General features: G+C 43.7%; 1 protein-coding gene across 1 annotated transcript in view; it reads right to left on the reverse strand.

Moving 5' to 3' along the window:
• The window catches only part of VPS53 (VPS53 subunit of GARP complex), a 70,071-nt gene that overhangs the window by 40,263 nt on the left and 5,030 nt on the right, over nt 1-24,778 (reverse strand). Inside the window, exons 4-9 of the mRNA XM_075517666.1 lie at nt 24,668-24,734; nt 9,068-9,154; nt 8,672-8,787; nt 7,401-7,520; nt 1,601-1,679; nt 236-379 (exon numbers count right to left, since the gene is read on the reverse strand). Of these exons, the coding sequence (XP_075373781.1) occupies nt 236-379; nt 1,601-1,679; nt 7,401-7,520; nt 8,672-8,787; nt 9,068-9,154; nt 24,668-24,734 (613 nt within the window). The remainder of the gene's footprint in view (nt 1-235; nt 380-1,600; nt 1,680-7,400; nt 7,521-8,671; nt 8,788-9,067; nt 9,155-24,667; nt 24,735-24,778) is intronic.

Below are 24,778 nucleotides of genomic sequence, written 5' to 3' on the forward strand. Positions count from 1 at the left end.
AAACATTTCCAGTGCTGATATATGAAACTGAGGTCTAAGGTGGGAGGAAGTCATCCTGGCAGAGACAACATTGACTCCCAACTCATCAGCCAGTCCATATCACACCCGCAAGTCACTGCTTCCGAGCCCTCGGGTTAGAAACCTTTCACCACAGGAACCTGTGGAAACGTGAACTTTGTGAACACCAGCAGAGCAAAATGTGAAATCCAAAGATAGCTTGCTAAGCTTCCCTTACATCTTGGTTTTCTTGGAAAAGGACCAGATACTCGGAGAGGTGTTGTTTAATAAATTTCTTGATGATTTCCTGTTTGATTCTGGGATCCAGGACATTGGCGACTAGACACGCATCACGTAGGACATTGCTGGGTCCACCAGGCCTCTATCAAAATAAACAGGAGCAAACGATTTAAGGTTAAATAGCTGAATGGGTGATTGTAAATTGTACTGCATCCAGGTTATCTCATTTTTATCCTTTCCCATTATTCTTCTCTTTTTGATGCTTCTGCTGCTACTCTTTATTATCACTTAGGCATCTTTCTTCTGTTGGATGAAAGCTGAGCTGCTTCCATTTCACTGGCCATAAAGTTGTTCTACAGCTCAACAGCCAGGAAGCTCCCTACCGCCGAAGAGCAGCCAGCTCCACCTACAGAAAGAACCCTTGTCCCATCACTTCTGCAAAGCCTTTCATCAGCCTAGATATTCTGAGAAACAGCTAAGAGAAGTTCCTTACGGCTGACAAGTGGGACAAGCAAACCCCTTTTCTGCAAACCTGAAGGCCAAATTAACGGGGAAAGAAGCAGTCTAGAGATGATCAATTTGCAACACAAAGTAGCATCTGCTGGTCTGTATTGGCGCATACCATGATGTCAGTGGAGAAGACAGAAATTTAGAAACATTTACAAAAAATGCTCTTTTGATGCTGCTTCACAGGGACACAGATTTGCCCTTCATCAAGGATCTGTTCCAAACAGTTTCTTCATTTCTGTACTTGTTAGGTTTATGAAGAAACCAGCAGAGCTGGTACTTTGGAAGACAGAACTAGTGTTTTCTTTGAAGTAAATTCAAATTCACACCTACACCCCATGTTGTTTGCAAACATTTGGATGCATAATTTTGGAGCAGCACATGTCTTAACCCTAGCCCAGATTTGTATCTGTGCTGTCTGAGTAAACCTGAGACAAACTTGGTGGCAGCATGTCAACAGACAGCCTGTGCTTGGCTTTCCCTAAACATGAACCTTTCATGTCCAACAAATAACCAGTAAGCCGGGTCAGATGCCAAGGGAACCCCACTCTGGTCTATCAGGCCACACGTGAATTGCTGGGGGCATTCCTCGACGGGGTTGCCCACCTCACTGCAATAGATGTGCGCAACATGACAGAGGAAGGGTGTCACTTCTCCCACATTCACTCGACAGACACAGTGAGAAATATACCTAGCACCCTACAGCTTGGGAGACTCATTTGCTTTCTAAAATAACTCCTGAAACAGAGAGAGATCAAATCTAGATGTAAAATAAGATTAAAACCAGTGACAATTACATTGCATAGTTTTCAGCAACACTTTTCAATGGGAGATAGAGGGGAAGGGAGAACTTTACCTTTGTACCTTGAGAAGGAAAGGCTTCCTCAAAGTCAGCCAGGATCTGCTGTCCCAACTCATTCTGTGCTGCCTTCACCCTGATGAGGACAGAGGAAGCAAGGGCTTTGTTGGTGGTACAACAACTTACTTGTTTCGTTGTCTGCAAACATTACTACAAAGCGGACTGAAACACTAACAGCTACACAAATGTACAAAAAAGCAGGCTAAAGGAAAACATCCACGTGAAGAAGGCCTGTATATCAAAACTGGGAGAGCATTTGCTCCCTGAATGACACCGAGATGACAACTCCAGCTCTACAGCATTGATCCCTGAGCTGTAGCAGAACATGTCCTAGATGCTCTTGCCCTGCTGCAATTTAGTATTTTTAATAAGGGCCAGTTAATCAGCTGAGAAATTGGCAGGGTTCCTTTAATGGCAATGTGATCAATTTATCTTTACATTCATGTGTGCTGATCACATTTCAACACAATTATGTTTCTAACACATAAAAAGCTTCACAATGTCTCAATCTTCACCGTGAACCTTTCACAGTTCCAGGTGCACTGACCTATTTTAAATGCATCCATGTGAATACTCTTGGCTGCGGTTTTATGCTATAAATCCTCTATGTCTTAAGAAGCTAAGAGCAAAGGTATGAAATGAGTGAAAAAGTTTTGAACAAACCACAATCTTGCTCTTTATTTAGCTGAGAGAATAAAGCTTCCAATTTCCAGAAATAAAAGTCAATACGGCTTAATTGATACTTCTAGGGAAATGGAAATGCCTACACACACTAGAAAGAGCCAAAACAAACAGTTAGGCACTTATATCCCTCTGCAGCCCTTGAATTCTTCCATCACTTTTTATTATACTGGAAACGCTTTAAGGTCTAAACTGATCATTCAAAGCAGTGGATTTTTCCACTGAGATATGTTAGAAAGAGTGGCTACATTTACTTTTGTGAAAATGTTTGTTCAGACTGTAGGGAGAAGACTTTGGATTTTTTTTTGTTGTTGTTGAAGATTCCTCCACCTTATCACGGAATGATCTGCTGCTTTAATCTTCCCATTTGAGGTCCATTAGTAGCAAAACACTACAAGATGACCTGACAACGGTGGACAACAGGCTGGATTCTTTAATGGTGCCAAATGCAGAAAATTCTCGTCCTTTAAAAGTGACAGTTGAAATTTGACTTTATATCTGTGATTTAACTGTATGAATGACCTGCCTTATCCAGGATCTATTTATGGGGATTTTGCTGGAAAAGCTTCCTGCCTGCAATGTCAAACATAATTCTCACTTAAGCTCTCTGCTTCACAGGAATGTTTAGAAACTCCTCTACTCTTCCAGGTATAGATTCCCTAGTTAACACCTTCATAACTGTGAAACAAAAGGGATTCACTAATATGTTGAAATAGAAGGAGCAAGAAATTGTAGCATTAAGGAGGAACCCAGCCCAGCAGCCACAACTACAGGTATAATAATCCTGCTTAAATTGCACAAGTAAGCACGAGTAATTCATGTGAGAAAGCATCACAGAACCAAACCCTTTAATCCTTAAGAAAAAGGAGGGGGGGGGGGGAGAAAAAAAGACACTAAACATGGATTGAAAAATTTTATCTTTTAAGTAATCAAGAAACAAGAAGTCTTTAGAGTATTAGGAGTCACAGAAATGAATGAGTTTGTATCAACTGGAAGCATTAGCGGTGGCACTTCGTTCCTTAGGACCGGCTACAGGGACCTTCCCGTTTGACAACGGCTGCAGTGCAAGCACAGTGGAGGCACTGAAAGCAGCAGCAGCCAGGTTCCTAAAGACTCAACACATTTCAAAGAGGCACTGTCAAGCACTTAAAAGCCTTGTCCGCGGGCTTTGTTGTTCTAGGCTCCGATTCAGGAAAGTACTTAAGGATAGTCTTAACGGGGATTCTCATATCCTTAAATTAAGAAACTTGCAGGAATGCCTTGCTGAACTGGGATGTTAAAATTATATTTTTTTAAAAAATCTGTCCTGCTTAAAAATCTCTCAAAAGCAGAGAAATTGAGTTTTAGCCTTCTTTTTTTTCCTTCATATTTTGTAAGATAGGGATAGGGTAGAGACATCAAAGTAGCCAAAGATTTAGGTATGTGTGAGCAACGACAGGGAGCCTCGCTGCCCTCCCAGTAACTATCACTCTTTACGTACGCACACACACACAGACACGCACAATTATTTTCTTCCACGAGCATGCAACCGGAAACATGAAAACCTTTATGCCATCTCTTTACAGAGCGATTGCTTCAGGCAGGGAACACAGGAAAGCCCTTGCTTTAGCCACTAGAGATTATTGCTCCCCATGGAAAGCTGTGAGCCTTTCAATAATTCAGAATAATCTTCATGCAATGGGAACGGCAGCAGTAAAAGCCTCGACCCCATGGCTGGCTTCACTCGCATTCACCGCTGAAGGACCGATTCTGCACGTGTATAAGAGTGTGTGTTTAACCACTTGCAGAAAGAGAACTACCCACTAAGGCTCTGCAACCCCTGATAACAGATAAAGGATCTCTTCTCGGGTCGGTTCGATAAGGATATCTTCCCCTGATTAGAGTCCCCCCGGCAGCGTGCTGGGGTGTATCACAGCAGCCGTCCTGGCACGCCGCAGCAGGGAATCGCCTTTTCCTGGGGTTGCTCACATGTGCCAAAACCTTTGGTTACCCGAGTATTAGTGATCTTTGTTTCTCTGACTTTTGTTTTATTATTAGTGGCTTTTATTCTCTGTTTCCCCCGCCCTTAAAAAAATAAAAACAAGAAAACCTACTGTTATGTTTCAAATGACATTAAATTACTAGAAACCGCAATTCCTTTAGCCAAAGCTACCAGAAATCTTAAACTACGCCTGGCAGCTTGCTGAGATAAAAAGAGGCTGAGCTAGCCTGTTTTTCTATGACAAACTTATAATCATCTTTCTCCTAAATACTTTCCAGGCTTTTTTCCACTATCTGCTAGGCTTTCTCGACCACTTTCATGGGTGGGTTTGTGACCACTAACTGTACGCTCCCTCCACAGAGAGAAAACAGAAGAGGATTGAGAGATAACAAAATATTCCTATTTACTACAACAAACAACTTCCAATGCACCATATAAGAAGTTGTTTTAGGAACACGATTAGGAAACTGTTTACGTTTGGATGTGAGTTGTGACATTTTTACATCAATACTCAACAGGACCAGCACAAGAAGCCAACTAATTGAGAGTTCAGTCCAGGTTTCCAATGAATACTTACAGTGGGATTTTCTTTGGTTATTTTCAAAGGGACAGAACAGGTGGAAAGCAACATTACAAACACATTATTAGTTTTCACAGCATCTAGGAGCAGGAACCTAAATCGAACACCCCACGACAAAGAGCACATCCAACACCACCGAGCAGGCACTTTTCCTTCCCGTGGTTTCCCATTCATAGCTGGCTTCACTCCATTCACACCAAGAGAGGGAGGCTCTTTAATAAAGCAAGCAACAGAATCCGCTCCTTTAGCAGTGTATATAACAGACTTATTGTATACAACAGACTTCAGTTACTGTCACAGGTCTGTGCCAACATTTACTAAAGCATTTCTTGCCTTCACAAACATCCAAGAGGCTTGACTTGTACCATTAAACCAAATTCATGAGATACCAAACCCCAGCAATTTCACAGTCTAAAAACAGCACTGCGAGAAGCCAGGCAAACTTCCTTTGATGTTCCATGAATCACGAAAGTATTTCCAAGCAAAGAGAGAGAAAAGTCAACTTCAAATTGGGCCATAATACGTACACGTGTAGTCAAACTCCAGAGCAGATATTACTGTGCCGTAGACCTCCCTGCAGTAATTTGCTGCCTGGATGTCAAAGCAGTAAAGAGATCCCAGCAACACCCTGGGTGCAGCTCTCCTTTCGCCCCACAAGCAGCCGCTTCTATCGCTACCAGATGGTGCAACTCTCCCTGTGTAAACACTGGAAGGAAAACCCTGCCGAGGCAATTCTAAAAATAGGAGGAACAGACTTTCTTGAGCTTTTCAGATCCTTATCTTGAAGGGAGAATAAAACAAAGTAAGTTTTCCTCCATGTCCTTGCCAGTCTCTCTGGCGTGACTCGAAACCACTATGCCTTTTAGCAGCAGCATGAATTGTTTTCTATAATTATCAGCAACTACAAAAGTATTAAATAATCATCCATCAGAAAGGGAAAACCAGCCAGAATTCTGGACGAAGGCTTAAATTATATTTGGCCTTAAAATGGCCAATGACAGCAGGCTTCTGCCCCAGGGCATTACCACTCTGGAAGAAAATGAAGCAAGCTATCTTTCTGAGCATGAGGTTGGAATAGACAACAGCCTAAATTCAGAAAAGCAGTGACATATGTTTACATTTCCTTGATGTTCATGTTCATTTAAGCAAACGCTTATGGTCAAATGCTTTGTTAAAACAAGGCCCCAACCCTCTCTCTGGATTTAGGGTGGATTTTTCTTTTGCTCTGTCTCATGGATTCCATCTGGGTTTTCTGGAAGAGGTATCTATACCATAAAGAAAGTCCAACAGATTTACATGAAAATATTACAAACAAATCATTCAAACACTGTTTCCATCACGAAACAGCACAGGCAGCCAGCTGCTGTCTTAGCAAAGGGAGTCACCAAAAAATTAATTACTGTGCCTGGAAGGCTCCTTCAAGTACCTCTGTAATGAGCAAAGTCATCTCAGGCATCAAGAGGATGGTGGTGATGGATTTGCAATTTTCACATGGAAAAGAAATGCTATCAGGTATGGTTGTATCATTAAGAAGGTTCATCCCTAACATTAATAGGCTGTTTTCACCTCTGAACTGTGCTCAGCACTACTACAGGCTGTTAAGCAAACATCATGTGTGTGATGTAAGAGGAAAAAAAGCCTGCTGTAAAGCAGGAAGAGTAGGTTTTGGCCAGGAACAGCAATGGCCCCTAGAACAGGGAGGGCCTTGTTCCCTCGACACCCAGCCATCACATCCCAAACGAAGCCAAGACGCTAGGAGATCTGGTGGCTTAGTCACCACTGAGCCTTCACCTGCTACCGCTGAGAATGCTGGGCACTTGCTATTGGAGCTGCACTAGAACGCACCAAATTTAAATGTGTAACTCCACGTTAGAAGATCAAGACTATACAAGCTCAGCGTAAATGTTTAGAGCAGTCAGGTGTTCTGCATGCAGTTTTGGGAAGTTTTGCTATAGCCTCAAATATCAGCAGAACTGGGCAATGGGAGCAGGCTTTGGCAGAAGAAACTCAAGGTGCTCAGAATTTGGCAAATGCACAAGAAGAAATTCTGCCTGCCTAAACCCTTGGGCAACTATGCAGTTTGACAGCAATTCGACAGCAGTTAAGGCACATGTCTGGGCAGAAAGGGGCCACAAGCATCACTATGTTAAATGCATGTATTTCTGCTTCATGCCAGGCTGCTGAACTGCATCACTGAGGTTAAGAAAGCAGGAGAAAGCATCACCTCAGGGTTCACCACAAACACCTGCACATGAAGATCACATAAAATAATTTGCACTTCCAGAGATTACTCCAGATAAGGTAAATTAAAAGCCAGTCAATGAGAAGCGCAGATCATTCATGAATTACATCCATAGTGATTACTGCTATTTAACAGAATAGGCTGCTCAAGATTTGAGCAAACTATGTCTAATTTAATCTGTTTGTTTTAGCTGGAAAGAAGCTCAAAGGACCATGTCCAGCCTTTACATCCTTGAGAAACTGATTCTGCCTAATGCATTTTCTAACCTTCCTCCCCAGCAGGCATGCAAGTGCTCAGGGTTTGATCATTTTACCTTTCAGAAAGCTGGCGAATCTGAGGAATCCCCATGTATTTGTTGAAGTGCTCCAACACATTCACGACACCTTGGAGGAGGTTAGCAACCTCCCCGTATTGTCTCCTCCTGGTCATAGCCCTGTAGAGGAAATTAAAGATTTACAAAGGTAGGTTCGATGAAAATCCTGGGTGGTAATTCCACAGGTTACCTCATCCCCACTGGGTCATGCCGGTCCCTGTTGGCATTTATTTTTCTAATACACACAACTCTTCATTAACGTTCCAATGCACCATTAAAATTTCACTTAACTGATGCTAAAATAAACCAATCTGGCACACATTTAACAATGCTTCAAAAAACGTAAATGTCAAAAGCAACACTTGGCAAAGAACACGTAAACTACTGAATGCATCCGCTTCCCAGTATGGGTCCGGAGGCAGTAAATGTTATTTCACTATAATGACCTGAGTTAAGCCATTCGTCATCACACACAAAGTGTGAGTTAAAGCTTCACAGGGAGGAGAATCATTATGCTGAAAAGCTATTAGCCTTGACTTTTCTGTTAATAACTTTCACAGGGAACTGACAGAAAAAAATCAAGTTTGTTTATTTTTATTTCATCCTTTAGGATCACTCAATGGAGACAGCAGCCTAAGTAAAATTTAATTCTGAAGACTTAACAACCCAGTGTTTGTGCAGAACTTGCTACAACCCAAGAACAGGCTGTGCCTGGCTCTCGCAACTTCACAGATGCGATATGTAAAAAACTGGATTTCCCTAGCCTGTGTGTTCCTCAAGCACATTAAAAAACCCACAAAGGATTATTAGAAACATCTAACCCCACTTCATACACAGTACAAGCTGTAAGGCTTATTTGAACTCGTTCTCAGAACTAGAGTAGACCTTTCCGAAAAAGCGATCTCATTCCAGTTCAAGACATGAAACTGATAAAAATCCCCCCAAATCCCTGAAGAGCACATGCCTAATGAGGATACCTAACTGCACAGACTGTCTTACTCTTTAATGAAGCCAGACTCATTCCTTATCACCAAGGATCAACACAGCAATTCAAGCAATCGATGCTGCAAACCCTTAAATACAGCAACATAGGTTGCAGGTCACTCAGAGCTGCACAGAAAGGATCTGCCAGCAAAAATCAAGACTGCAACCTATTAAGCAAACTTCCCTCCAGAAAAACAAGCAGCTGTCACACATCTATTCAGAGCACTGCACCAAACTTAAGAACTCAGCCATGGCGTCAAAGTACCACTAAAAATTCACATACTTACTCCAGTGAATCCACACCCCCCGCCAGCATGTGCAGGTGATTGAGGGTGGTGATGGAGGTGGTCAGATGACGCTTGGCGTGATCTAGCTGCTTGATATCCCGTGTGATTTCTTTAACCTAGTGAATGACAAAACAAGAGTCTGGTTAAGTATCAAGCCACAGCAACAAAATTTTAAGGAGATAAGAAGGGCTCTCTCCTCCCTCGGGGACTGCAAGCACATTGGCTCTACGGCCACGTTAACAGAAGGACAAGGGTACAGGTTCAACATATGCTTGACAGCAAATTACCAACCAGTCCGCAGGACCAAAGACAAAAATGTTCCCTTCTTAACGAGAACTGGAAGCACAAGTCAGCGTCCCCCTCCCTTCCAAAGGCTAGAAAGAAACTGCTGCTCACCATTTGTTCCGATTTTTCAGCCTTGTCTTTAATATCCTTAATTTTACCAAAGAGCTGTTGAATGGCTTTCTGGGCTTCTTCCAGGGCCTGGAAAAGAAACACGGTCAGAGTGGAAAGAAAACCTGCATTCAGTTTTCACCTTCTAAGAAATACACAGTTGCTCCCTACAGCGCCTGTGGGGCAGTGGAGGGGAGCTGTTTTCTTACAAAGAAAATATTGTCAGCACATCAAAAGTCAATGTACCGTGTTGGGATATTTAACCTGAGTGGACCAGGGTTTCAGTATCCATTTTACAATAATGCTCTGGCAAAATCTGATTGAGATATTCTATGAAAGCACCGCTGTAATAAGAACTATGAATAGGTTTAAGGTTACTGCAATAAATTTCGACGCACTAAGCCTGGAAAAATATGTAGAACTTAGTCCTGATCAATACGTATTTAGAGCAGGAAAATGAAACCTCCACAAAACCTCTATGCTCATTAATTCTAAATAAAAAATACGCAACATTACATAAAGAACACTGAGTGCTTGCCTAAACCCGCCACTGAATTAGCAGAATATTTCCCTGTTGGAAAACACGATGCATATTTTGCTGATTCCTTTGGGGTGGGCAGCTCAGCCTCCCACCCACCTGCAGGGGGAATGGCTCTTTCTAGGCACAGAAGAGAGGGCACAGGTTCAGCAGGTAAAGAGGGTCGAGCACGGGAAACGGACCTCGCCTGGATTTTTGTGCTATTTTACTGCACGCTTCTTGGGGCACCTGGTCCCCTTTATACAACCATGGTGCATCCTGACCTCACACAACCAGTGTGAACTACACGTGGATTCAATGAGTGAAGCCACATGTCCAAAATCACATTCCAAAATCTGACTTCTGAAGTAATTCAACACGTTTTGCCTTCCCAGTCTGATAACATTTCCAGCTCCAGCTCCACTTTGTTTCCCGCTGTTAAGTGGGCTTCTATCCCTCTGTTTTTATATCCAGTCCCATGACCAAGGTTACAGCGCAAGCTACAAGCTCCTTCAGCAAATAAATTTAACACATCTTCATTTGGGAATGTATGAGCAAACTATCTGCCAGGAGCTTTTGCTGGAACGTAACTGCATTATAATAAAAGTATAAAAGTTGGAAACGTTTTATAATTCATTTTCCAGAGGGGGGAAAAAAAGTCTCCTCTGAAATATCTTGTGAATCATGTGAAAGTTAACACTTTATCTATTAGTGTCACACAGCTATCATATAGCATGTTCACTAAGGGAAATGAACACACAAATGTGCTGCAGGGACAACTATATCAGAAGTGAACACCACCTCCTACCTTCTCATTTGGCTTCAGCCTAGCCACCTTTTAGAATAAAGTTTTCTCTTCTCTTCCATTTGAAGGCGTGTGGATTAAATGCAAACCAAAGAACTAAAGAATGCTCCCTTCAACATATTTAACTATAGCGTCTGTACTCAGTCCCAGACCACGGCTGCAGCACATTACTCAAGTGGGCTATTAAGCAAGCAGCAAGTGTCCTGCATATTCTGAGATTTGGATAGGTCTGTAAAAAAAAAAAAAAGGTCAACCTGAAATTCTTCACAGATGCCAACTGCTATGTTTCCCTTTGCTTCAGCACTAATGTTAAATGCTAATTTCTCTGCATGAGCCTAGGGAAGTCAGAGCTGCTGAATTCTCCAGAAGAAGGGATGAGGATTTAGCCAGCCAACAAAAAGATTCTCCGAAAAGAGATATTATCCTCCTTCATATCCAAAGCCAAGAGGCAATCTCACAAAACTTACTCAATCTTTGGATCATCTCAAACCAACTTAGGATCTCATGCATGCAGAACCACTGGGAGGCAAAGTGTGAAGGATCCCTTTAAAAACGGAAAAAAGAAAGACCCGGAGAACTACAGGCCAGTCAGTCTCACCTCTGTGCCTGGCAAGATCACGGAGCAGATCCTCCTGGAAACTAGGCTAAGGCACATGGAAAATAAGGAGGTGATTGGTGACAGCCAACGTGGCTTCACTAAGGGCAAATCATGCCTGACAAATTTGGTGGCCTTCTATGATGGGGTTACGGTGTTGGTGGATAAGGGAAGAGCAACTGACGTCATCTACCTGGACTCATGCAAAGCATTTGACACTGTCCCACAGGCCATCCTTGTCTCTAAATTGGAGACACGTGGATTTGACGGATGGACTGCTCAGTGGATAAGGAATTGGCTGGATGGTCCCACTCAAAGAGTTGTGGTCAACGGCTCCATGTCCAAGTGGAGCTCAGTGACGAGTGGTGTTCCTCAGGGGTCGGTATTGGGACCAGCACTGTTTAACATCTTTGTCAGCAACGTGGACAGTGGGATCGAGTGCACCCTCAGCAAGTCTGCCGACGACACCACGCTGTGTGATGCGGTTGACACGCTGGAGGGAAGAGATGCCATCCAGAGGGACCGTGACAGGCTTGAGAGGTGGGCCCATGTGAACCTCATGAAGTTCAACAAGGCCAAGTGCAAGGTCCTGCACAGGGGTCAGGGCAATCCCAAGCACAAATACAGTCTGGGCAGAGAATGGATTGAGAGCAGCCCTGAGGAGAAGGACTTGGGGGTGTTGGTTGATGAGAAGCGCAACATGAACTGGCAAGGTGCGGTCGCAGCCCAGAAGGCCAACCGTATCCTGGGCTGCATCAAAAGAAGCGTGACCAGCAGGTCAAGGGAGGTGATTCTCCCCCTCTACTCTGCTCTTGTGAGACCCCCCCTGGAGCACTGCATTCAGCTGTGGGGCCCCCAACATAAGAAGGACATGGACCTGTTGGAGCGGGTCCAGAGGAGGTGCCACAAAGATGATCAGGGGGCTGGAGCACCTCTCCTACGAAGGCAGGCTGAAAGAGTTGGGGTTGTTCAGCCTGGGGAAGAGAAAGCTCCAGGGAGACCTTATAGCAGCCTGCCAGTACCTGAAGGGGCCTACAGGAAAGCTGGAGAGAGCCTTTTTACAAGGGCATGTAGTGATAGGACAAGGGGTAATGGCTTTAAACTGAAAGAGGGTAGATTTAGATTAGATAAAGGAAGAAATTCTTCACTCTGAGGGTGGAACAGGTTGCCCAGAGAAGCTGTGGATGCCCCATCCCTGGAAGTGTTCAAGGCCAGGCTGGATGGGGCTTTGAGCAACCTGGTCTGGTGGAAGGCGTCCCTGCCCACGGCAGGGGGGTTGGAACTAGATGGTCTTTGAGGTCTCTTCCAACCCAAACCCTTCTATGATTCTATGATCAGCTGTAAGGAGGCTGGGGAGGTGCATGCATCATGCAGCACAACAGAGCAATGCAGATACGCAGCAGGACCATCCCAAATTCCCAGCTAGCCGTATGCTTCTTAGACACATCTCTGATCCCATTCCCCTCTCCTAGGGCTAGTTTTTCAGATGCAGGCTCAGACAATAGCCACAGCAGCTCTCCTTCGCATGACTGCCAAGGTGAACTCAAAGACTTGCAGCCATCCACCACAATCCTTTCACTCGGGGTGGCATCTCTAACCTGCTCTCCAAGGAAGAGAGAATCTGAGCTGCTATTTTAAGCACCAATATGCAGCTCAAAGCCATTTGTTCTTGACAGCCTTCAGCAACCAAGTTCAGAGTAAACAATACCGTGAGTGAGGATTTCCATCTCAGGTCTTACAGGTTTTACATTAAAATCCCTATCCACAAAGGGAAAACCATCTTAACCGTTTGCCTCATGAGACAGAATATCTTCTACTTGAATATAGGGACCTTTTCCAAAGTTACTGCCCATAATTTATCCTCAGATAATGGCCCAAACCAGGCCCCAAAGAGGATTTCTAGCTGCCCATGTAACAGCAGTTTCTCTTTTGCTCATTGCTCACTGTTAAGAAACCACACTTAATCTATTTCTCTAACAGGTCATGGTGCTATTTAATAATATTGTGACAAAAACCGCAGAGACTATTTACAGGAAACTGGTTTACACCTGAAGAACATGTTCCTGCTGCTCACTGCTCTGCGCTCGGTGGAAACCAGCAGAGGCAGCAGCGGGCAAACTCCCCACCTAAAAACTGCCCCTGGAACACCAACCAAAGTACAATGGCATTTTGTTCCCATACACTTAAAACTGCCAAAAATAAGGTGAACTCGTGTCATCACCTGGTCCTGACACTTGTAGCTTTTACCTCTGTACAGACTCTGGAAAAACACAAATGAGACAACGTGTGCTCTACCCCCGTCTGATGAATTAAAGAACTGTGGTCTCCTGCTGCTGTGAAAAATAACATGGCTGGGATGCGGGGCAGAGACCGAACAGCAGCTGCCATTCTGTTCAAGTCCTGTATCGCATCTCTTAGAGAAGGGGCTATGTTTCCATAACTGTTAAAAATAAAGAAAACACACACAGAGATCTCAACAACAAACTTAACAGACCTGAGTAAACCAGAATTGCTCGTAAACACTCATTTCATTTCTTAAAACTTGCTTCCAAATATTTCTTAGCCATTAAGACATAAATCTTCTGCTACTCTCCTAAAAAAGAGCTGCATATTCCTTATTTGAGCCAGAACACACTAATTCGTCAACGTGCTTGGTTTTTATATAATTTACATTTAGAGATTAAAACATTTCTTCAAACATTTGTAAGATTTGCTGAAAGTAACACTGTGTGAAAATCTGTATTTTTAAGTCAGGAGGGCACAGTCGGGTAGATCTGATGGAAGTTCAGAACCCAATTAAAGGTGTTACTTCTTGCACAAAGCCTACAGTTAAACTTTCTTATGGTTCTTAAAGAAACCCATGAAACCTTTTTGGCTGTAACATTCCAGCTGCAGCATCTGAAAGTAAAATATCACAGGTAGAGGAAGGAAATAAATAAAACTAATAATGGAAAAACACCACCTTCCTGGTCACTCTAAAGACAGAGTAAAGCAAAGAGCAAAACCAATGAAATACAAACATCAATTTTAAGAAAACACCTCATATTTGATAACTGGTGTTCATTATTAAGGGATAAGAAACTGCCATCTAGGGCATAAAAGTCGGTCTAATTGTTCAAGCTGTAATATAGAAGTTTATTAATGTATGTAATGATTATTCTTTCACCTGTAAAAGAGGGGAGAGGAAACTGCAGCCATGTTAAAGGCTACACTGTATATTGGAGAGAATGCATTTCCCTTCACACCCTGCTCCCGTTAAGACAGCGAATCATGAATTTTAAAAGCATTTTCTTACTGCTTTTGTTGTTTTATTAATAGCGGGTTTATTTTGGACAGAAATTCTAAATCCAAAACACTATCAAGAGAATAGGAATCACTCTTACTGCAGCGTAACTGGTTTACATGAATCAGCTACAGCTCTTCAACCTTCTTCACCTTGAGATGCAACAGGAAAAGAGTCCAAACACACCAGTATAAAACAAAGGGGAGCAGAGTTAAACCATGAATCACTAAGAAAAAGACTGCCTAAAAAATAGCTTTACTTGGCATTATCCCAAGCCACTTCTAAGGTCAGCCTGCACAACATCACTTGTGTCACCTTTTTACACGAGATCTTCCAAGCAGCAAAAGGAGGAAAGAAAATAAACCAAGTGAGAGGTGGGACAAGACCACATCTAATTCATTAGATTTTGAAGTGATGCATCCTTTAAAAGGTTACGTACCAGCGACTTACAGTACCAGACTGACATTAACACACACAAAAACACCACTAGCAACAATACTCACGCCAAAAAACCAATTCAGTGAATTACAGGCAGTCTCTCCAAATCCCCACAGCTGCTGCAGATGGACAGAGCCTCCTCCTTCTCCTCCCAGCCTAGGTACGGACCTGTCACATTGCTCCCATCAGGCAGCGGTGTCTCATTAGCAGGTGTGTTGATTTCTAAATACCTCTTTATTCATCCTATCAGGAATCTTGTGCTAGCAAATACTGAAGTACTAGGAAATATGCAAACAGGAATTGAGAGGTCCGTGTGTTACTATAAAATGATGCTTAACTGGGGAAAAAACAAATTTTCAGAGGAAGTTTACTTGCTTGGGAAACCCTGAGCTTGGGGACTAACTGAATTAACACTCTTCTGTCCCCAGGAATGGTTAAAATACCTCGATAGTTTCCATATGGTCACTGGTGTTGTGCTAGAAACGTGCTAGTTTTATTTGATTCTAGCCAATATGTATTCAATTGGACATTAATACTGACATCAGAAAGCTGCCCTCTACTAAGTATTTTATAGACACTTGACACATCTGCCAAATTCACAGCATCCAAATGTGTTTTTAATGTTACAAATTGGGCTGTGGTCAGGATGCTGAGAATTTAATGCTCCTGGATCGGTCCCCACTCTTGAATACAGAGCATTAATGCTTCTTTCATTTGCTGCCACACTTACAGCCCAGATCAATGAAAATCTAGACCATGACTAAAAATAAGTTCCCATCCCCAATTCTCCAAGGAGTCTTAGCTGCAGAGACTTCAAAGAAACCCTTGCACACTGTGACCAGCCTAACAATTTCTGCCGCTAAAACCTCATATAAATGAGTCCCTCCAGATCGAGAAAGGGTGGAAACATACTTTGATTCTCAGTCTGATTTCATTTTAGAGAAAACCCTTTAAGTTTTATAGCCAGGGATAAACCACTGCAGCTGAAGCTGAGGGCTTGTCTGTCAGAGCAGGGCGACATTGCACCGCAGCTGTGCCAGCTAATTTCCCCGAGCAGACAAACCTGAAGGGCTCATCACACTTGGTTTTGATTTCAGCAGATTTCTACCCTAGGAGTTCATCAAATACTACATAACTACTACAATTGTCACTAAAGAATAGAGTTTTCTGTCATCAGCTTCAGTCCTAACCACTAAGGCTGCACAGGACACTTGAAATCAACAAAGCAGATTATATCCAACACTGCCCCAAGCTTAAAATTGCTACTATTGCCCCTTCACTTAACCCCCCAAATCACGCTCAGAAATCAAACCCCACATTCTGAATAGCTGCACAAACACTGACAGACACAGAGGGTGAAGCGAGAGGCAACTTCCAGGTTTGCTGGTTGTAACCTTGCAGCTTAACTCCCAAACTGCACTCCTGTGCTAGTCCAACACCCTTCTGAGCTGTCATTTTTTATTGCGTGGCCCAGCCCTCCACACCGGTGCCTGCACCATGAAGAAATCACCGTGGCGATGTGCTGTAAGTGACAGTGGTTTTAGTGGTTTTGCTCCAATGAGTAATTTTACAGAAGTTTTACAGTCATGCAACTAATTTGCACCAGAGTGGCGTGGCCATTTAAACGTTAACTGTGTGAGCTGCACAACCCTCTAGCAAAGCCTTTAGCTTCATCATGCTCAGAGCTCACCGTGGGTTAGTACAGCTTCAATCACGCGGCTCTACGTTGGCAGGTGAATGGCCACAGCCTTCCCCCATGCCCAGCCCTGCTCGACACGTCAAACACTATTATCACGCAGGAAAAATTCTCCTGTGCAGACACTTACGATTTCCCTTATCACTCTTCTTTATTTCAGAATAGCAAAGCTGTGGGTCATTTCTGTTTACACCCTGATTGCAGCTGTTTACTGCACCCCCCTGTGCCCATGACACAACTCCTCTTGCAGGGCCTCTCCTCCAGCACCGAATAACCGACTGCCCTTGCCTGCTGGACGCAGTGACGCACACCCGCTCCTTCGCTCACCCTCCGCTCCAGCACCAAGCCACCCGTTTCTGTTGACCGGGAGTGCTGCACACTAAATTTGCCTAGGAAGTCTGTAAATGACCGAGGGATTCCAGTCGATTTGTCTGCTGACAAGTTTGCATACTGCAGGCGGCGTTTCGGTCATATTTGCAGTATCAGAGCCACGCTTGATTTACGTGGGGGCAAGTTTAGCAACCACTCGAGTTGCATCAGGTTTTGCAAGATGAATTCATGTTCAGGTTGAGACCTTAGAGGCAAAATATAGGTGGGAGGAATGGACAATCATAGAAATCCCTACCTGTAGGGTTCATGGTAAGTGGAAATGCTGACAGTTCACCTGCCATAAGCACGGAAGCAACACAGCTGGAATAAACATTACTACACACCAAAAATGTGACACAACAGAAAAAAGAAGGAAGGAAAAAAATGAGATCCACAGCAAGACAAAATCTCCTGCCTGTTGTCAGGATTTCTATTTTCAAGCTGGGCTTCTCGCTTTGCTGGCACAAAAACCAAACAACACTGGCTGTGGAACAGCCCGGTCTTATTTTGCAACTTGCACTGCCTTCGATGCCACCAGCAAGAAAGCGTGCCTTTTGCCAGCACAAAATGTGACCTGGTTTCCAGCCTCGGGCTGCAGGACAGCGACAGGGTGCATCCACCGTCCTTCTATAGAGAAACACAAGGCAAGGTCGAGCTCGGACTTGCTTCTGCTTTGAGCCAGACTTTGCAGCAGATGGCCAAAGTTATGCCTGACCTCTTCATACAGTTGCAGATGCCAGTTTTCATGGCCAGTAGCCAGAAGGATAAGAAACAGCACTATTTCTTCTTGGCATGCCATTCACCTGAAACCCTTTTCAATAAACATGTTCTAGGCTAGAAAAAGCTCACTGTGTCTCTTGGATGGGAAGGACGTTGTCCAACTGTCATAATTCACTAGGGAAATGACTCTAAATGAAACTCACTTTTGATTTATTTTGGCAGCTCAACTTCTGTTTATTATTCATTGGTTACAAAAGAATATTATGGGACTTTAATCACTTGACTGGAGTCTTACAGAATCTGTGGCATGACCTTTTTTTTTTTACATATATAAAATTACACAACTCAAGACACAATATTTAACCCTCATCCATTCGCCATCTTAAAATGTATTGAAATCTAACACCAGTCTGTTCATATTTCAGAATAATGACCCCTTCATCAAAAAAACAGGAGATAAAGCTTAGCCATGCAGTAGAGAATGAATATAATTGAAAGATGGTGCCTACAACATCAGGGACTGTGACACAAAAAAGCCCCCAAATATTTAATAGACTTAGGCTTAATTAGTTACTAAGAGCTTAGGGTGATTTTCCTCGTCTGCTCTTAAGGCTCAGGCAAAGGCAGTCAATGCTGTCCCAGCAGCAGAGGCACACAACACCAACCACGTGAGCCGAACCTGGACACTGCAGCCAAGGAAGAAGCACACAATTCTATGTCTGGAAGTGAGCATATATTCACATAAATAACAAAATGAAATGAAAGTGCCTACAGTAAGAGATCTGAAAGCACCGACTACCTTAGTTTAGCGTGAAACACAACCTGCAGTCAAAAAAGCCACCTCCACGCAAACAGGTAAGAAGAGAGGCTGAAGCCACAATGCTGCTTATGAAGCATGTTTATGCAAACAGTGCACAAAATCACCTCCCTGCCTGCCAGGCTGACGCTGCCTGTAACCCAGCACTCACAAAGCTGAGGAGAGGACAAGCCGCTGACTCCAGTGACACCGTCCACCAGCTGCCCTGTAGCTCAGGACACCGCTAGCTAAACGGGCACTCGGGTAGCCGGGGTGACCCATCAGCAGGGGAGTACCATACTCCCCGCTGCTCTCTGCCACATGCAGCACCTGCATCACTCTCTTCTTCTGCTCACTGTCCATCTTCATCTTTTTCTTCCTCTCTATATTGATTCTGTGAAGTGTTTCCTGATCTCTATTTAAGGGGGGGGGGGGAAGTATTTCACATACTTCCATCTATGACCTTGTCAAACCCAATAACCTGTGGGCATTTATTTTTCTATGCCAGACGTATCCTCCTCCTTCCACAGGCCTAAACACTGCCAGACACTGCAGCACACACACAGGGCAGGGCCCGCGGCCGGAGCCTCCCCACAGCTGCAGAGCAGAGATGTTTATTTTTACATGCAACGAGAAAGGACAGCACTGGTTACCAAAGGATGGGATGGCTAAGTGAACTGCCGACTGCTGTGCTGGGTTCAGGCTGGGCAGCAAGAATACATTTGTATTCTTTAACCACAGAAGCTGCCATCTCTTTTCTTGCACTGCTGTAGTTATGAAAAAAATATATATGCTGTTCTCACGGAGCAAAGAAGCAAGAGCCAACCAAAGCAATCCAAGTTATCAACCAGTATCTTCAGCCATGAGAAACATGCAAGGCTTTTCCCAGCCCAGAAAACATCCCTTTTCTCTTCTTGTTACCACTTAACTTTGTTCTAGCACTAATTGAGCCAGACTCTAATATAGTAGGAGATACTAAGCAATAAACCAATCTTTTCTTTAAAACACAGTCTTTACTCATTCAATTTCATTTACTTTATGCATGTGTGCGCACAAGGCAGGAAGGGAAAGATGGACCAGAGATAACAGAAAAATTTTTTTTTTTTTTTTTAGATTCAAACTATAAAGCCACAAATCTTGGGATTCCTCTTGAATTCTTGATTCCTTTGGAAATAGATTTTGTATGAAGCTGCCTCACTTTTACTGATCTGAGCACCCACATCCTGGTTGCACAGATACTGTCAAGGGTTAAACTAGACTGCAAACACAGAGGCTACTTTATTACAAGGACAAAAGCCTGATAGGTGAAGCAGCTTCAGCCAAACAACCAGTAAAGGCATGTCAGCAACTGTCAAAAAAATTACAGCCAGTCCATGCAGAAGGTTTAGCAATAAACACAACTAAAGAGTGACAAATAAAAACGTACGGAGTGCGTTAAACGCTCAGTGGAAAAATCTATGGGAACTTTTTATACTACACCCTAGGGCAGAGAGGAAATTATGCCACAACTGGACGGCAGCTCTTAGCAAGGTCAGCCCAGACTCCAGTTCAGCAGCAGCTCTGAGAAAAACCTTACAGAGGAAAAATCAGATAGCACTGGCTCCCCAGAAACTGCAGGCACAGCTTGAACTGCGTATTGTTACAACTGAACCGCAGCAGCTCCTGCATTCCCAGCCTCTCCCAAAGCATCCAAAATAGCCCAAGTCTGGGACTCCCAAGGAAAATTTTGTTACGCCCTGCAGAGGAATGTTCCACCCACGACTGTTGTTTCCTCCCATAAAAGGATCATTAGTGAGATAATTTCTGAAGTTCATGGTATTGTCTACAGATTTTACTGAAATATTGCACCAGGAAGGGGAAGCCAAATGAGCCAGACTATTTTAAGGCTTTTGCATTTGGAGGAAATTCTAGGGCAAAATTTCAAAAAGGCAGATGCTTTGAACTGGGAAACGTTACACTTTGTGGAGAAGGCAGCATTCCTGTCTTTAGAGCTGCTTAAATAACTCTTTTGGGGCCACATCTATTTGATCGACTTTATTTTTAGATTTAGAATCTGCTTTTTCAGACACCTAAATACTATTTTATATGAACATGTGCATGTGATCAAGACTATTTGGGAAACAGTTTAAAAGTTAAAGGCTGACTATAAAAAGCTACTCTTACATCCTTCTCATACCTACAATTCACCTCGAAGACCTGCTCAATCATCTCAGCACCCAGGTGGCACACAGAAGTGTTATCCCCATCATTACCACTGCCACATTACTAGCCAGATGGGACAGGAGACTCAATCATGGGGAGTCCTAATTGCTGGATCTGCAATTAGGATTTTGAACTTGATATCCCTAAGGTCTCCTTTTCCTTAAGGAGCATGGAGAGCACATTCCCATAGCTGCATACTCCCCACTGGGCCTGACTGGGATTTAGATTGCTCTAACTGGGAGAATAACATGGAGCACTATTCAGACATGTCTCCGCTGGCAGCACTCCCTCATCATCAATGATCAGTAAAGCCTTACCCTGGTCTCAAAACCAAGGCTGGGCTCCCCTCTCCTGGACAGCTGCAAAGGTGCAGCTCTCAACAAGGCTCAGTAAAACACTGCTCCTCCACACGAGAGGCAAAGCTGGTAAATTACCCCCTCCCCAAAGAGAAAGCAAGCTGTTAAAGGCTAAACACCCTTGGTTTGTCTTCTAGGAACCTGCCTGCTATCACTGGTCTCCAAACACGCTACCAAAAACAGAGATTAGATAAGCTGATGGCAGGTCCCAGGCCGCAGTGATTTGGGCAGCACTTGAACCCATGGCCTACACAAGATTCCAAACCCCATGTTTGGCAGTTAAGGATGACAGGAGATGGAAAAGCCAAAGACAAGCTTCCTGAATCAGCTTCTGCACCCACGGCACACGGTGCTCCCTCACCTGCAAGGACAGCAGGGATGGCAACCACTCGTGTGCGTGGCTCTGCCTCCCCACGCAAACCCGAGGCAGGCAGGGCACAGTTAACACGGACGACTGAGAGCAGGAGCTCAGCAGGGAAACCCCTCCCGGCTTGCTTTGACTTAAACAAGAACTTTTTTTTTCTTCTACCACTGCATCTGAAGTTTATGTTTCCTTTGGAAGGAAGTCAGAGATTGAAAGGATGTTTATGAAAACTATTATTTACTCTCCAGACAAGAATGGCTCCTCTAGCTCCGATACCATGCAGTCAGGCGATTCTGGCAAATGCTGATTAGAGTTTGGATCGTGAATTGTTCGGAGAGAATGCGACTGAAGAAAAGAGGCTTTTGCAAAACACCTTCCAGGTCCAATGTTGCAATAAATACACAAGATCCTGAGCTCCCACTGAAATCCAAGCAGCTGCAACATCAGAGTTCATATGCATTTTTATTTACAGCATGCGCTTTCAAGGACACGATGGATTGCATCGTTCTTCTCAGCGTGTCAAGGGATGGAAATACATCAAAAGACAGGAATGGCTTTTTCAAAAGCTAGTCTGCTGCAAGTACTGCATACTACAGGCTATAGGCATCTCATATGGTAAGAAAGAGTTATAAATGGGAAAAGGTATCTGAAGATTAAACTTTTTGCTGTGGCTGGTTTTAGGCTTTTGCAAAAGCTGGTTGCCAACTGTTTCTTTATTAATCAAAGGTGGTATGCAGTTGTGGTTAATATGATAAAATGCAATAACGATCTTCAGCCTGGGCTTCACAGGATGATACTGTGCATCCATGTGTATGCTTCAATCAGATTTTGCAGGGAAATATTGGTCTTGAGGATACAAATTTCCTACAAATTTAATAAGAATAGAAGGTCAGTAGAAGAAAGAAACTAATTTCATTGTGGGACCAAACTACAAACTACCACTAGAATAGGTAAATAAGGAAAAAAAACCCTTTCAGTAGCCCTGACTCTCTTTGTAGCAGAGCACTGACTTGTCTTAAAGGCACTTTGCTTTCAGTTGTTTCAAAACAATTTCTTACCGTACATCGGAAAACGAAACCCTTCCTCTCCAAGTGCGAGAAGCCAGGCCTCTTGCTCTATAAAAACTTAACATTTCTAAGTGTCCTTGATCCCACTGAGAACATGCTGGTAAAACAAAGGCACTCTTCAGCACAGAACAAGCAGCTGAAGCCAAAAAGAAAGGTTTTCGCCCCCGCAGTCGGGTATCAACAGGGTGGTCATGTGAAAAAGACTGCCTCGCTCCCCCAGCTAGCACACACGATAAACTACTTGGAGAAAGTAGTGCAGGGAATGACAGGAACAGCAAACGTTTCTTCTAGGTTTCCTCTGTCTCGTTCTGGGGAGACAAATATAAAATTCCTTCTCAAACTGAAATGTAATTCAAGCATTCCCCAGCACTGTAAGATGACCTCTTCCACTGCGGATCCCTCCGACCAGCTGACATGCAAGGCCTGAGCTTGCTGACGCTCCTTTACAGCTTTAAACTTCGAGGCCCAGCCAAGTCCTGCCACTCTTAACAGTCTTGTTCCAGCAATTCACATCTGAAATGCACTTACAAGCGTGAAATGGTGGACTTGGATTAGAAACACAAAAAGAAAAAGCTCACAGCATTTCAGATTCAAACAATTTCTCTTACCAGAGAACTAACACTTTCAATAACTGAATGGTTTCAGTATTTGTTAGGATCTCTTAAAGTAAGAAACAACTGTTACGCTTCTGGGAGACTGTCTGGCCTTAGCCCATGCAGTTCATGCAACTGCAAGCTCTGGCATCTGTCTTAAAGTCTGCTTCTACCTTGCAAAGCAGCAACGTGATGGAAAATGGGAAAATTCACAGCTAAATACAGGAATATTTGTGATTAACTGCAGCTCCAACCCACTTGAAAGATGCCCTGCACAGACACGCCACATACACGTGCATGTTTGAAGGTTTTTACTTGGACAGAAATTTAATTGGTTCCTTCGCAACCAAACTAAATGAAGGGCTGCACAGACAGATCTGCCTCCCCAGTACTTCAGAGCAGGATACTGTCCAAGTCTGTCTGTATATGCTTTGGAAAACTTCAAAGGGATTAAAGAGTGAGAAAGCACAGACATAAGGCAAAGCTCTAAACAAAGCTCGCTGAATCTCCATAGCAGAGAGGCACTTTGTTATCCTGCAAGCACAGCTGACCGCAGCACTGCTTTTGTTCATCTCTCACTGCGTTCATCCTTTGGACCTGCAAGTCCTGAGGCGCTTTGGGCAATTCTCAGCCACAGCTCTTCTTGATCCCGCTTTTTTGCGGTCTTCTCTGAATTTGTCACCCCAAAGGGGCTCAAAAGGCTACAACAGCACCAGCTTTCCAATCACACCCAAACTCTCCAAGTACTGCACTAGTTTCTGCTCCGTCCTCAATTTCTGTAATTGCCTCCCCACTTATTTCTTATCTCATCCCTGCACAGTGATTACAGGCAGCACCACTCCTAGGTATGCCACATCCCAAGCACATCCCCAGTTTAACAGCAGTACTCAGGGAACCATGCAAACACTAAACTCGTTCTGCTAGGAGAGGTAAGCATCTCACTTTTTTTTTTAAAGCAGTACGAAGGCATAGAGAAGTTAAATAATTCACTCAGGGCCACGGAGTCTGTGGCAGAGGTAGGATTAGAAATACACACCAATGGCTACTGCAGCAAGAAGTGGAAAATACAGCCAGCCATGCTAGTGAGGGAATGACTATCTCATCCCAGCAACCTAGTCTTAAATTTGGTATTAAAAAGATGAGTCAATGTTGACAACGAGAAAAGCAGCATGATTGACGATTCAAGACGTTAATGTTCCTGGTCTAAACCAGAACAGACACAGGAAATACAGCAGCACTGGGTGATACCTCAAAATCAGATAACACATGGACCAAGCTCAGTGTTCACAAACACTGCAGCCATGGCCGTGCTCTCCAATACCGCACTCCAAGCAAACACATCTGTCAAGCAAAAGACAAGTGAAAACCTGATAGCTGAATAAGACATGCAAGATGAACTGGCAATCAGTCATCAGGCTTAGTCACTAGCAACTCAGGATACTTCAGCAAACAACCTAGTTAAAAGGCTAAATAGCCTTTTATTGATCCTTACTCAGCAGCAAATGTGCTTGTACCTAGTTAATCCTGTCCATTTTATCATTAGCTTCAGAGTGGCACAACAGCAAGCCTCCTGGTTTTACTTTTGATTTTTAAATCAATCTCTCCTTCACTTCCCTTTGGAGGGTGATCAGAAAGCAGGCTAGAACAGCTGTTCAGTGAGCAGCTCACAAAGTCATTAGTGTAAGAGACAGCAGAAACATCTCCCTAACAATGAGAGCAGGTTTCTGCCTGCCAGAGCCATTCCTCAATTTAGCATCGCAAGATGAGAACCCTTGGCATTACCGGAGATCAGGTGCACGTACCTGCCTGCCATCCTGTCCCACATTGGTCTGTCCTCTCACTACTGTTCGAATGTTGTCATCCAACCTCCTGGAAAAAAGAATCTATAATGTCAAACTCATTCTCTACGTGCC

The sequence above is a fragment of the Mycteria americana genome, chromosome 15, assembly GCF_035582795.1.
Source record: "Mycteria americana isolate JAX WOST 10 ecotype Jacksonville Zoo and Gardens chromosome 15, USCA_MyAme_1.0, whole genome shotgun sequence".
Taxonomy (NCBI): Eukaryota; Metazoa; Chordata; class Aves; order Ciconiiformes; family Ciconiidae; genus Mycteria; species Mycteria americana.